The sequence below is a fragment of the Barbus barbus genome (genome assembly GCF_936440315.1).
Source record: "Barbus barbus genome assembly, chromosome: 12".
Taxonomy (NCBI): domain Eukaryota; kingdom Metazoa; phylum Chordata; class Actinopteri; order Cypriniformes; family Cyprinidae; genus Barbus; species Barbus barbus.
This window is the reverse complement of record NC_136740.1, coordinates 30,434,433-30,447,901: the sequence shown is the minus strand read 5'-3', so window position 1 is coordinate 30,447,901 and position 13,469 is coordinate 30,434,433. Positions and strand designations below refer to the sequence as shown.

At 39.2% G+C, this 13,469-nt stretch overlaps 1 protein-coding gene across 2 annotated transcripts in view; it reads left to right on the top strand.

Moving 5' to 3' along the window:
* The window catches only part of LOC306877752 (protein argonaute-1-like), a 65,640-nt gene that overhangs the window by 42,043 nt on the left and 10,128 nt on the right, over positions 1 to 13,469 (top strand). For both annotated transcript variants that reach the window (XM_079429696.1, XM_079429697.1), the window contains 4 exons: positions 9,966 to 10,088; positions 11,516 to 11,649; positions 13,016 to 13,200; positions 13,281 to 13,440. In XM_079429696.1, coding sequence (XP_079285822.1) covers positions 9,966 to 10,088; positions 11,516 to 11,649; positions 13,016 to 13,200; positions 13,281 to 13,440 — 602 coding nt within the window. The remainder of the gene's footprint in view (positions 1 to 9,965; positions 10,089 to 11,515; positions 11,650 to 13,015; positions 13,201 to 13,280; positions 13,441 to 13,469) is intronic.

Genomic DNA, 13,469 nt, shown 5'->3' with positions numbered 1-13,469 from the left:
GGATCCATCATGCCTTGTTACCACTGTGCAGGCTGGTGGTGGTAGTGTAATGGTGTGGGGGATGTTTTCTTGGCACACTTTAGGCCCCTTAGTGCCAATTGGGCATCGTTTAAATGCCACGGCCTACCTGAGCATTGTTTCTGACCATGTCCATCCCTTTATGACCACCATGTACCCATCCTCTGATGGCTACTTCCAGCAGGATAATGCACCATGTCACAAAGCTCAAATCATTTCAAATTGGTTTCTTGAACATGACAATGAGTTCACTGTACTAAAATGGCTCCCACAGTCACCAGATCTCAACCCAATAGAGCATCTTTGGGATGTGGTGGAACGGGAGCTTCGTCCCCTGGATGTGCATCCCACAAATCTCCATCAACTGCAAGATGCTATCCTATCAATATGGGCCAACATTTCTAAAGAATGCTTTCAGCACCTTGTTGAATCAATGCCACGTAGAATTAAGGCAGTTCTGAAGGCGAAAGGGGGTCAAACACAGTATTAGTATGGTGTTCCTAATAATCCTTTAGGTGAGTGTATATATTCACAATATTAGTAATTTGTTACATTTGAAAAATCGCAACATTTGTAAATTACAGAAAACAGCATCCTTTAAAAGAATATTCTGGAAAATCTAGCAAAAACTTGTGCATGTATTAAAAAAAACATCAGCATTTGCTATTAAATGGCTTGCTATTCAATTTTTCAAAGGAACCATAACTATAACTAAATAAGATCAACAAGATACATATTCACAACATTTGAAAAATCTAAGTATTTGTAAATGATAGAAAACTGCGTCGTTTAAAAGAATATTCTAGATTAATTTATCTAAATTATATAATACTTTTATATATACATATATATTTATACTTTTATTGCTGTTTGCACGCAGAATGATTCAGTAAAATTTATGGTTAACTCTTTCCCCGCCAAACACAGAATTTTTTCATTATTAATGATGAGACAACACTTCGGAATTTTCTGGGTTTCCGTGTTTTCAGTATTATCCGCTAGGGGGTGCTATTTCGCATCTCCTGAATAAGTCTAGAAAGTGCCGATCAAAACCACAGACGAGGAAGACGCAGAGATAAGTGATCTCAGGCCCTGTCCCAAATGGAACACTTCATGTGCACTTGCGGTCTTACGGACTTACAATGGCCGCCGCGTGCGCGTCTCCGTTAAGTCCACGAGACCGTAGGATAAGAATAACCTTTTTTTATTTTTTATTCAGTGGCGGAAACGGGCTTCCATAGAACTGTAATATTTCAAACATAGCCTACTGAAATACTTTAGACGCGGAGCGGTGTTTCTGATATCAGTGAGCGCGGAGTGATTATTAAATGCTCGGAGTGCGGAGGGGAAATTGTTGATCCTCCACTCCGCTCACATACTCTGATCGGACACGGCCACACTCCACTCCGCTCACATACTCTGATCGGACACGGCCACACTCCACTCCGCTCCCATACTCTGATCGGACACCGCCACACTCCACTCACATACTCTGATCGGACACCGCCACACTCCACTCACATACTCTGATCGGACACCGCCACACTCCACTCACATACTCTGATCGGACACCACCACACTACCACTCACATTCACTGCCAAACTCAGACAGCTCCGTCAGGCCAAAGAAGATGCTCACAGAAAGGGGGATAAAGTCTTGTACAAACAGGCCAAATACACACTGGAAAAGGAGATCAGAGTGGCAAAGAGGAATTATTCTTACAAGCTCAGGAACAAATTCTCTTCCAGTGATCCTGCTTCAGTGTGGTTAGGATTGAAGGACATCACCAGCTACAAAACACCACCCCCCAGCACTCTGGAGAATCAACACCTGGCAGACGACTTAAACGAGTTCTTTTGTCGTTTTGAACGATGACACCCGCCCAGAACACCCCTCCACACAACCATTCACACCTCCAGCAACCCCTCTCTCCCCCACACCTACAATTCAAATCAGCGAAGATGATGTGTGCCAGATCTTCAGGAAGAACAAAAGAAGGAAAGCACCTGGTCCAGATGGTGTGTCACCAGCCTGCCTAAAAATCTGTGCTGATCAGCTGGCCCCCATCTTCACACAGATCTTCAATAGATCACTGGAGCTGTGTGAAGTCCCCTCATGCTTCAAACGCTCCACCATCATCCCCGTCCCAAAGAAACACAAAATTACTGGACTTAATGACTACAGACCTGTGGCCCTAACGTCTGTAGCCATGAAATCATTCGAAAGACTGGTTCTGGCTTATCTGAAGGACATCACTGGACCCTTACTGGACTCCCTGCAGTTTGCCTACAGAGCAAACAGGTCTGTGGATGATGCAGTCAACATGGGACTACACTTCATCCTGCAGCATCTGGATAGACCAGGGACTTATGTGAGAATCCTGTTTGTGGATTTCAGCTTTGCTTTTAACACCATTATCCCGGAAACCCTTCAAAATAAACTAACTCAGCTCTCCGTCCCCACCTCCGTCTGCCAGTGGATCAACAGCTTCCTGACAGACAGACAGCAGTTAGTAAAGCTTGGCAAATTCACATCCAGCACCCGAACCATCAGCACTGGAGCTCCTCAGGGCTGCGTTCTCTCCCCACTGCTCTTCTCCCTCTACACCAACGACTGCACCTCTAAAGACCCCTCTGTCAAGCTCCTGAAGTTTGCAGACAACACCACACTGATCGGCCTCATCCAGGACGGTGACGAGTCTGCTTACAGACAGGAGGTTAAGGAGCTGGCTGTCTGGTACAGTCTCAACAACCTGGAGCTTAACACACTCAAAACCGTGGAGATGATCGTGGACTTCAGGAGAAACCCCCCTTGCTCTCCCCCCACTCACCATCATGAACAGCACTGTGACTGCAGTGGAGTCATTCAGATTCCTGGGCACCACCATCTCTCAGGACCTGAAGTGGGATATTCACATTGACTCCATTGTCAGGAAGGCCCAGCAGAGGTTGTACTTTCTTCGCCAGCTGAGGAAGTTCAACCTGCCACAGGACTTACTGAAACAGTTCTACTCTGCCATCATTGAATCCATCCTCTGCACCTCAATAACTGTCTGGTTCAGCTCAGCTACCAAATCTGACCTCAAAAGACTATGGAGGGTAGTCCGGACTGCTGAGCGAATCATTGGTACAACCCTCCCCACTCTCCAAGAACTGTACTTATCCAGAGTGAGCAAAAGGGCTGGTAAAATCACTCTGGACCCCTCACATCCAGCACACAACCTCTTTGAACTGTTACCGTCTGGTCGACGCTACAGAGCTCTGAGCACCAGAACGACCAGACACAGGAACAGTTTCTTCCCTCAGTCAATACTTCTCATGAACACTCAATAAATAAACGTGGAACACACAACTAATTCATTATCCATTCACCACACTCACTTATTTTATTTTTCTCATTTCTAATTTGCACATACTTGACCTGTACATACATAGTCGCCTATATTATATATTGTGTATTTTTTTTTTTTTTTGCTGCTTTTTACATTGGTTATTGGCTATTTCTTGTTATTTTGTTTTATTACCTGTGTCCTGTCCTGTTACCGTCTTTCTGTTGCACTGTGGAGCTTCTGTCACTACAACAAATTCCTTGTATGTGTAAACATACTTGGCCAATAAAGCTCATTCTGATTCTGATTCTGATTGGACACCGCCAAACTCCTCTCTGCTCTCATACTCTGATCGGACACCGCCACACTCCACTCTGCTCACATACTCTGATCGGACACCGCCACACTCCACTCCGCTCACATACTCTGATCGGACACCGCCACACTCCACTCCGCTCACATACTCTGATCGGACACCGCCACACTCCACTCCGCTCACATACTCTGATCGGACACCGCCACACTCCACTCCGCTCACATACTCTGATCGGACACCGCCACACTCCACTCCGCTCACATACTCTGATCGGACACCGCCACACTCCACTCCGCTCACATACTCTGATCGGACACCGCCACACTCCACTCCGCTCACATACTCTGATCGGACACCGCCACACTCCACTCCGCTCACATACTCTGATCGGACACCGCCACACTCCACTCTGCTCACATACTCTGATCGGACACCGCCACACTCCACTCTGCTCACATACTCTGATCGGACACCGCCACACTCCACTCTGCTCACATACTCTGATCGGACACCGCCACACTCCACTCTGCTCACATACTCTGATCGGACACCGCCACACTCCACTCCGCTCACATACTCTGATCGGACACTGCCACACTCCACTCCGCTCAAATACTCTGATCGGACACCGCCACACTCCACTCCGCTCACATACTCTGATCGGACACCGCCACACTCCACTCCGCTCACATACTCTGATCGGACACCGCCACACTCCACTCCGCTCACATACTCTGATCGGACACCGCCACACTCCACTCTGCTCACATACTCTGATCGGACACCGCCACACTCCACTCTGCTCACATACTCTGATCGGACACCGCCACACTCCACTCTGCTCACATACTCTGATCGGACACTGCCACACTCCACTCCACTCACATACTCTGATCGGACACTGCCACACTCCACTCCACTCACATACTCTGATCGGACACTGCCACACTCCACTCCACTCACATACTCTGATCGGACACCCCCACACAAATGTGGCTTTTTGTTAATGACTGTCGCAGGATTTTACACAGAGTAACAGCTCACTACCAGTTACAAAATACACTGTAACAGTCTGTCACAGGCAATTCTGGTTGCATTTTTCATCAATTGATATCTTAAATTATCCTTTGACTATGCTCTGGCCTGCCATCTAGTGGTGAAATTCATTTTTGGCCCGATGCCAAACTTACTTGCGACCCCTGCTGTAGGGTGTCCATTCCTCATTTTAGCATTCAGAAGGGTGCTCACGAGCACCCCCTTTGCGGCCGTTATGCGCCCTCGATCCACACTTGTCGCTCCACGACAGACTTCTACCCGACAGTCAATGCGGCTTTACGTCACGAAAGTGCGGACTCAGAGGAAGACGGCGATCATCGACACTAACTGCCTATAAATGAAAACTGCCTAATGTTACAGAGTGAAATCTCGATCCAGAAAGTGGTAAAGGCCTGTGCAAGTTTTTGGAGTACTGATGGAAGCCATCTACTGCATCTTTGCTTTGATAATATTACTGAATATGATCCAGATGTAGTATTTGATAAAAATGCGATTTTCTTTAGCTTTTTGCTCAAAATGTTTTTATTTTATGAAACATACCTACATTCAAGTGTTGAATAAAAAAAACAATGCTTGAAGCTAGAATAAATAAGCTAGAATTTTGTTTGAAAGTAGAGGGTCTGATCTTTATTTTGATGTATTGCATGTTCAGATATTAATGCAACAAAATATTCTGGGGGCCAGGAAATTTGAGAGAAAATCAGAAAAACGCTGGCGGTGGCTGGCAACTTTTTTCCAAAACGCTGGCAGGTAAAGAGTTAAAAGGGAAAAAAACAAACCTGCAACTGTAGATGCCAGAACTTTACCATAAAAACATGGTAGCAGCATTTTAAGTTTACAGATTGAACTTAAATGTATAGTAAGAAAACGTGTAATTGATTAACTGAAATGGTGTTAATATATACAAAATTACTTCAATCTAATAAGTGCAGCTTAGCGTCTGTGGTAGGCTGTCGAATTCACAGACATTCATTTGATCTGTACCTCAGTAAAAACTAGACCTGGGATTTGAAAACGGGTTCCTATTCAGAATGATTTCACTTCTTAAAACAATTTCAGAACCAAATGATTCTCCCGAATTCCTAAATGAAGCGTAAAAAGTATCAAACCAGAACCAAATGCACTAAATTCCTTCTTTTTCTCATCTCTAGTAAATATAAAATAAAACCTCTGCTGACAGAAATGCACTTTTGATGAAAGTTTTCCACATTTTTGGTTTGTTTTTACAAAGAAGATAACATTTTCTGTGATAACTTGCATTAAATCCAGAATTATCCTAATATAAAGGTTTGTGGCCATTTTGGCCATTTGCCTGTCCTTTTTTGAGAGAATATCTGCAGATGACATCACAGCTTTCTTGAATTTTGTTAACATGAATATGAAGTGATTCCTTACAGAATAGGAGAAATAAATGAATGTCACTCATTGTCATTGGGGCACATGCTCATATAAACAAACCGGTTTATCACTCAGATCAATAAAGTTCACCATGTCTTTGAACAATTTCCAAAAAGGTCACCAAAAACTTTAGTTGAGGGTTACACTATATCGTCCAGATCAATGAACACATTTTTTTTTTTACCATTTTGAGATAATTAGCTGTTAAACTAAACCCACACCTGTTTGATAAACAGTGTATTTCCAAATTTAACAGACAGATCTGTCAATGCTCCATTTCTTTTTCATTTTATGCCATTTTCATTTTATTTAATCAGGGACAATGCACATTAATAATACATACAATATATAAAATGCACCAGATTTAGCCAGCACTGGCTAATTTTTATCCATAGTCCCTTTTGGCAGGTTGATGTTAAGGACAGGAAGAAAATATAAACAAAAAAATATTAAAATACCAAATTAAGAACAAAAATATATATATATATATGAGAGCAGAAGAAAAAATAAATAAATAAAATAAACCAAGAATATTGAAACAAAATTACAGACTACCATACCATATCCATAAATCACTATAAATGATCACAATTTTGATGGGTCAATAACCATATTTTCAACTTTTTCGAGAAACCACCACAGTGTCCTGTTAAATGTTTTAATTCTTTCAGCTCTACTGGGAGTCTATTCCACTCATGTGCTCCTCTAAAAGCAAAAGATAATTGACCAAAGGTAGTTCTGTAGCATGTTATTTTATTTGTATTTTTTTGAGTTTTGTTCATTTAATTAAAACGTTTTTATTGTATATTTGCATTATATCAGCTCTCTACATACTATCTGCATTGCCCATTGAAAAACATTTACTTTGTATTTTATGATATATTGCAAGATATACTTTAAAACGTAGCAAATAAATTAATAAATCGTTTATTTTTAATGCACGTGTTGTTTTTGGTCTTGCTGTATACAGTTCATCAGTGTAGGTAATTCCAGATAAAAAAGTTGTAATCTTTTGTTAAAATGTAATAAATTGCTCTCCTTTTCAAACATAATCAAGCTGTCTGTCTTCTCAACCACTCTGATATGTAATGTTGGCACCGCATTGTGGAGAATCACAGAATCCAGTCATAAAAATGGAATTTACTGTATAGTGCAGATTGTCACGGATTTTGCCAAATTTTGGACATTTAAATCAAAAGTAGGTCTGTATACTTAAATCAAATTGCGAAATGGACTAGGGTCTGTGAATATTAATCCGCAAAAATACTTTATGAATATGAATCCTGTGTCGCTGAGTAAATGGCATACTACATAACGCTTGTGGTTTTTTAGCCTCTGCCATCTCAATATATGAGTACAAACATCTTTTCTAAAACTGCTATGCGAGTCACTTCATGAGCATTTGACCATTTCATTTGAGAAAATCTACTGCCATTCCACGCGTCCTGGAAAACCTGGAAATCCTGGAAAATGAATGACCAATTTTCCAGTCCTGGAAAACACATGGAAAATGAGAGAAAACATAAATTATGTGAGCGGAGTGGAGTGTGGCGGTGTCCGATCAGAGTATGTGAGCGGACTGGAGTGTGGCGGTGTAAATATGAATTTATTCGTGACCTATACAGCGCATGCGCGTAAAACATCCACTACGTATTGGATCTGATCCAGTACGTCATCGTGCTACAGGCTGCAGCTGCAGCGAGGACCTCTTGCTCTGTTCAGGGACGCAGAGTTTTGACACGTGAGTAATCTAGCTGTGACGTAGTGACGCTGTCTTGTGTTGGCGGTTGCAGGTGCTTGCTAGAAATTAAGTGCTCGGACGTTTTCAGCAAATGTTGTCTGGTAAGCACGTAAACTAATCTTGTTAACAGGGGTTAAATGGATCGTAGTTCCGTGATCCATACGGAAACAGTCCGCACCGGTTTGCGGATTAGTTATACAATTTAACCATCACAGAGTAAAAGTTTATCAGTTGTACATGTTTTGTCTTGCTAACTTTACACGCTCAAGCAATTTCAAACGATTCCATCGCGAGAAGTGGTGAAATAATTCGGTAACATTACTTGCTCAATGTTTTCTTTGGACACACACACAGAGAGATGCATTTCAGGCAGCGCGCGAAGAACAAACTCCTTCATTCACATCGTTTATTTATTTCTTATGTGAATGAAAACCGCTTACTTAGTGTTTTGTTGCGAAAGCGATTCAATGAACCATTCATAAAGACCGTGATTTGCTTCATTCTTAAAGGAATACGCATTTTGAATGAATCGTTTAATAAGAATTACTCTGGTGACTCACTCATTAAGACTGTTATTTGCTGCCACCTACTGGTGATTTTAGTGTAGTTTTTAAAGTGTTCTTTTCTCTTACTATTCAATTTTATTTTATTTTAAAACATTAAATTCATGATAAATATGGATTATTGATCAACTACGATCCATTTAACCCCTAATGACTGAATGCTGTCAATAACATATACAGTAAATTAAGAACAAGGAGGGATGTAAAAAGAGATACTAGAGCATGTAATGGCATCTGTAACATTTCTGATCTTGAATTACAGAAATAAGCAACACAAATGTCAGGGAGACAGTGCAAGTTTAAGAAGGAATGATCCCCAGTTCAGGGACTGGCTAGGAGAAGTATCAGGAGATGTGCAAAGGGCATATTGCAAGTTTTGCAGGAAATCCTTTGATGTCGGTAACATGGGTCTGTCAGCACTAAAGAGTCACGAACGAGGGCAAGGCCATATAAAAGTTGCTGCACAAATGAAAAAAGACACACTCAGGGAAGGGGCTTCTGAAAACAAGGGACAGGACATTTGCGGACAAACTAACAAAGACCTACAAGCAACCACTGTAGATGTAGAAAGTGCCAGTCAGTCAAGTCATCAAATACAAATGAAGAGGCAATGTGCTCAGCTCAGTGTGTGTGCATTCAGTGCAGTTCTGCTTTTATAGTTAAGTCATAGCCATAATGTGCATGTGTATGAAGAATATATTACTTTAGGCCATGAATATGTTATCCATGTCTTTTATTCCCATCGTAATGAAATTTGAAATGTCCTGGAATATGAACGCTGAAAAAGAGTGGGAACCCTGCATATCATATACAACAGGAACTTAAAGGTCTTAAAGGTTTAACTTGAAGAAACTGTGACAAAAATATATTACTTAATGTAATGATATTACTGCTACTAATAATAAAACTATTACTGTATTGATAGTCCTACTAACAATAAAACTATTATTGAGACATTCATTTCCAAGGAATATTTACCAGAAAAAAAATTACTAGAAAAACTAAAATACACAACACAGTATTTCTGATAAAAAAAAGAAAAAAAATACATAATAAAATCAATTAATTAGAAATGCTTTTATTAAAATCTAATTAAACTTTTAAAATGGAATTCAGAAAATGAATGGAAAACAGAATTTGGTAAAAAATACAACTGAATATGAGAGAAAAAAAAGTATTGCATAGGGCCTTAAATGTAATTTTTGTTAAACTTTCATTATATTTAGCAAGTTTCATGATTTTAATTAATTAGACATGCTTTTTTAATTAATAACATTAAATTTAACCATTAAAACAGAGTCTAGAAAAAAAAAAAGAATCCACACAAATTAAAATGTAATTTGGAAAAAACTAAAATGGAATTCAAAGGGCCCTATAATGTCCAATTTTCAAATCAGTTCCTATAAAATGAAGATAATTTTTTCAAATTCTCAACTATCCTGTTTCAATCAGTAAAGATGCACGTTGTGGAAGTCAAATGGGTTGGGAATGCAGTTTCATGTTTGAAGGGCATTTTCATAATCTTTCATTTTTTTTCTGTTCAGATGAAGAACGCTAACTTTAATCTGGATCCCTACATTCAAGAGTTTGGAATCAAAGTGAAGGACGACATGGCCGAGGTGACAGGAAGAGTCCTTCCCGCTCCCATCCTGCAGTACGGCGGTCGGGTAAGATCTGTTTTACTGAATCTGAAGCTCAAACGGGTCCTGTTCTACTTCCTGTTCTTGTCGCTCAAAAAGTAGATCATAATTCTTGTAATGTAGGGCTGCATGATAAATCTCATCTCGTCAGTAAAGCCGGCTCTGTGATTAGTAGTAAATCTCCATCACGTGCTTTCAGATGGAGCGGCATTTAACAAACAGAGCCGTAGATCATTGACAAGCTACACGATATCACGTTCATAATCGCAGATGAATCGCCTTCGATTATGAACGTGATATCGTCAGTGAACTACGGCTCTGTGTATTAAATGGTGGTGGTGATGGCGCAGTGGATAAGACACATGCCTTTGGTGTGAGAGACCCGGGTTCGAATCCACTGTGAGACACCAATGTGTCCCTGAGCAAGACACTTAACCCCTAGTTGCTCCAGAGGCGTGCGACCTCTGACATATATAGCAATTGTAAGTCGCTTTGGATAAAAGTGTCAGCTAAATGAATAAATGTAAATGTAAATGTAAATGCTGCTCCATCTGAAAGCACGTGATGGAGATTTACTACTAATCACAGATTAGTAATAATTTTAATTTACTGACGAGATGCGATTTATCATGCAGCCCTATTGTAACGCCAAGGTAATGGGTTCAACTCCCAGGGAATGCACTACTGGTCAAAAATACAGTAATATTGTGAAATATTGCAGTTTCAAAGAACTGTGATCAAAGCTGTATTTCCAGCATCATTACTCCAGTCTTCAGTGTCACATGATCTTCAGAAATCATTATAATATACTGATTTGCTGCTCAAGAAACATTTATTATTATATTTTGTTTAGGGTAAGTAAAAAAAAAAAACAGAAAAAAAACACTTTTATTTAACAGAGACACATTAAATTGATCAAAGTGATGGTAAAGACATCTTGGATAACATTATAGTGTAAAGATTGTATTTCAAATAAATATTTCAAGTAAATGCTGTTGTTTTGAAAAGAGTTTAAAATTAAAAAAAAATAAATTATTTCCACAAAAATATTAAACGGCAAAAGCTGTTTTCAACATTGATAATAATCAGAAATGTTTCTTGAGCAGCAAATCAGCATATTAGTATGATTTCTGAGTGATACTTAATTACATTGGAGTGAAAAAATACATTTTACAATATTACAATAGAAAACAGTCATTCGAAATTGTAATAATATTTCACAATATTACTGTTAATCAAATAAATGTAGCCTTGATGAGCAGAAGAGAGAATCCTTTCAAAAACATAAAAAGATATTTCTTACTCCGAACCTTTGACTGGTAGTATATTACTTTAGATAAAAGTGTCTAATAATTGCATAAATGTTGACGTGCCGCTTTGACACATGCAGCGCCTCGTCATCATCACCTCCAGTGTGAGATTTCTAAATCCTCTCTCTTTCTGCCGCTGAACAGAATCGTGCCATTGCGACTCCCAACCAGGGTGTGTGGGATATGAGGGGAAAGCAGTTCTACAACGGCATTGAGATCAAAGTCTGGGCCATCGCTTGCTTCGCCCCGCAGAAACAGTGTCGGGAAGAGGTGCTCAAGTAAGGAAACCCACGTATAGTACACAATAAAACAGGTTTTCTACAGGCACTCTCTTCTGTTTTGGTTTATTTGCATTTTTCACTGATGCTGACTTCATTGTTTTGGTGTTTTCACTTTGTTTTCATTCAAAGCTACTGTTTATGTTCCTTGTTAGTGTTTTATAGATTTTCTCTTTTAGCATTCTGGTTGGTTGTTAGGTGATAGATGACACAAGCCATCCTAAAAGTCCACATTTGCATTTTTGGCAAATTTTTTCCCCATATGTCGGAGCTTGTTGCACGTGTATAAATGGCAAAAGCACTTATTTGGTTTATGCCACTTTGAAATGTAGTTTTTAATCTAATACATACACTACCATTCAAAAGTTTGGGGTCAGAAAGATTTTTAATATTTGAATGATATTTAAATATATATATACTTTAGTGGTTTCAAGAGAAGCATTGACACATGTATAGTTGATGATAGATATGCGTAGCTGCATGCATGTAATGAATACATTGAGCCAAGACTCACTCTGAAACTTGCAGCACATATTTTTATCAAAATAAAAGCTCAGTGGGTTACTGTTTACAAATGATGACATTAAGACATACATACTTATATTGTAATTTTACAGTAAATTCTAATTATTTTTATTGTTTTTTTATGTATTTATTTTACAGTATACTTACAATCAGTTTCTTGTTAGTGTTATTTTAGTATCATTGAGATATTGTTATAGTTTTTCATAATATTAATAATTTGAATAAAAATTATTTTGAATCTGTTTTATTTTTATGTTCCGTTTTTTAATTAAGTTTTTTTTATTATTTATAAGTTTTTTTTTTAAATTGTTGTTTTTTGTAGTTTTTGTTTATGTCTGTGTAGTAAAAAAAAAAATCTTCATTTAAAAAAAAAATATTATTAAAAGCTTTTACTAGCTGAATTTCAAGCAACAAAAATGCTTTTTATGATTTCAGTTTTAGTTTTAGTTAACTATCCTAAACCCTGTTTCTTATTTTGTTTGATATTTGTATTTCACAATATGACCATAATCTCAATACAATAATCACAATAAAATCATGGCAATTATTATTTTATTGTAATATTGAATCGGTCAAAATCGTGGGAATGTCATGAAATAGTGGAATGAGATTTTTTTTAAAACTCTGAAATAAATAAATAAACCTCTGAAAATAAATTTTCTAATTAATTCAAATGCTGTTCTTTTGAAATTTCTGTTCAAATTATTCTAAAAGAAATTCTAAAAAAAAAAAACATGTTAAAAAAAACTAAGCATCACAGCTGTTTTCAACCTTGATATTTATAAGATATAATAAATCAGCTACGAATACTTTGGTGTTAATGTGACGATCTCTTCCTCAGGAACTTCACGGACCAGCTGCGTAAGATCTCAAAGGACGCTGGGATGCCGATCCAGGGTCAGCCGTGTTTCTGTAAGTACGCACAGGGAGCTGACAGCGTGGAGCCCATGTTCAGACACCTGAAGAACACCTACACCGGACTGCAGCTCATCATCGTCATCCTGCCTGGAAAAACACCCGTCTACGGTAAGAACGGCCCACACAGAGCCGGCCTCCTGCAAAGTCAAACGCCCTCAGACTAATGAACACATGTTTGATCTGTGCAGCGGAGGTGAAGCGTGTGGGAGACACTCTTCTAGGAATGGCCACTCAGTGTGTTCAGGTGAAGAACGTGGTGAAAACCTCGCCGCAGACGCTCTCCAACCTCTGCCTCAAAATCAACGTCAAACTCGGCGGCATCAACAACATCCTGGTGCCGCATCAACGGTGAGAGCGTGACTGAAGTCTCCCTGAAT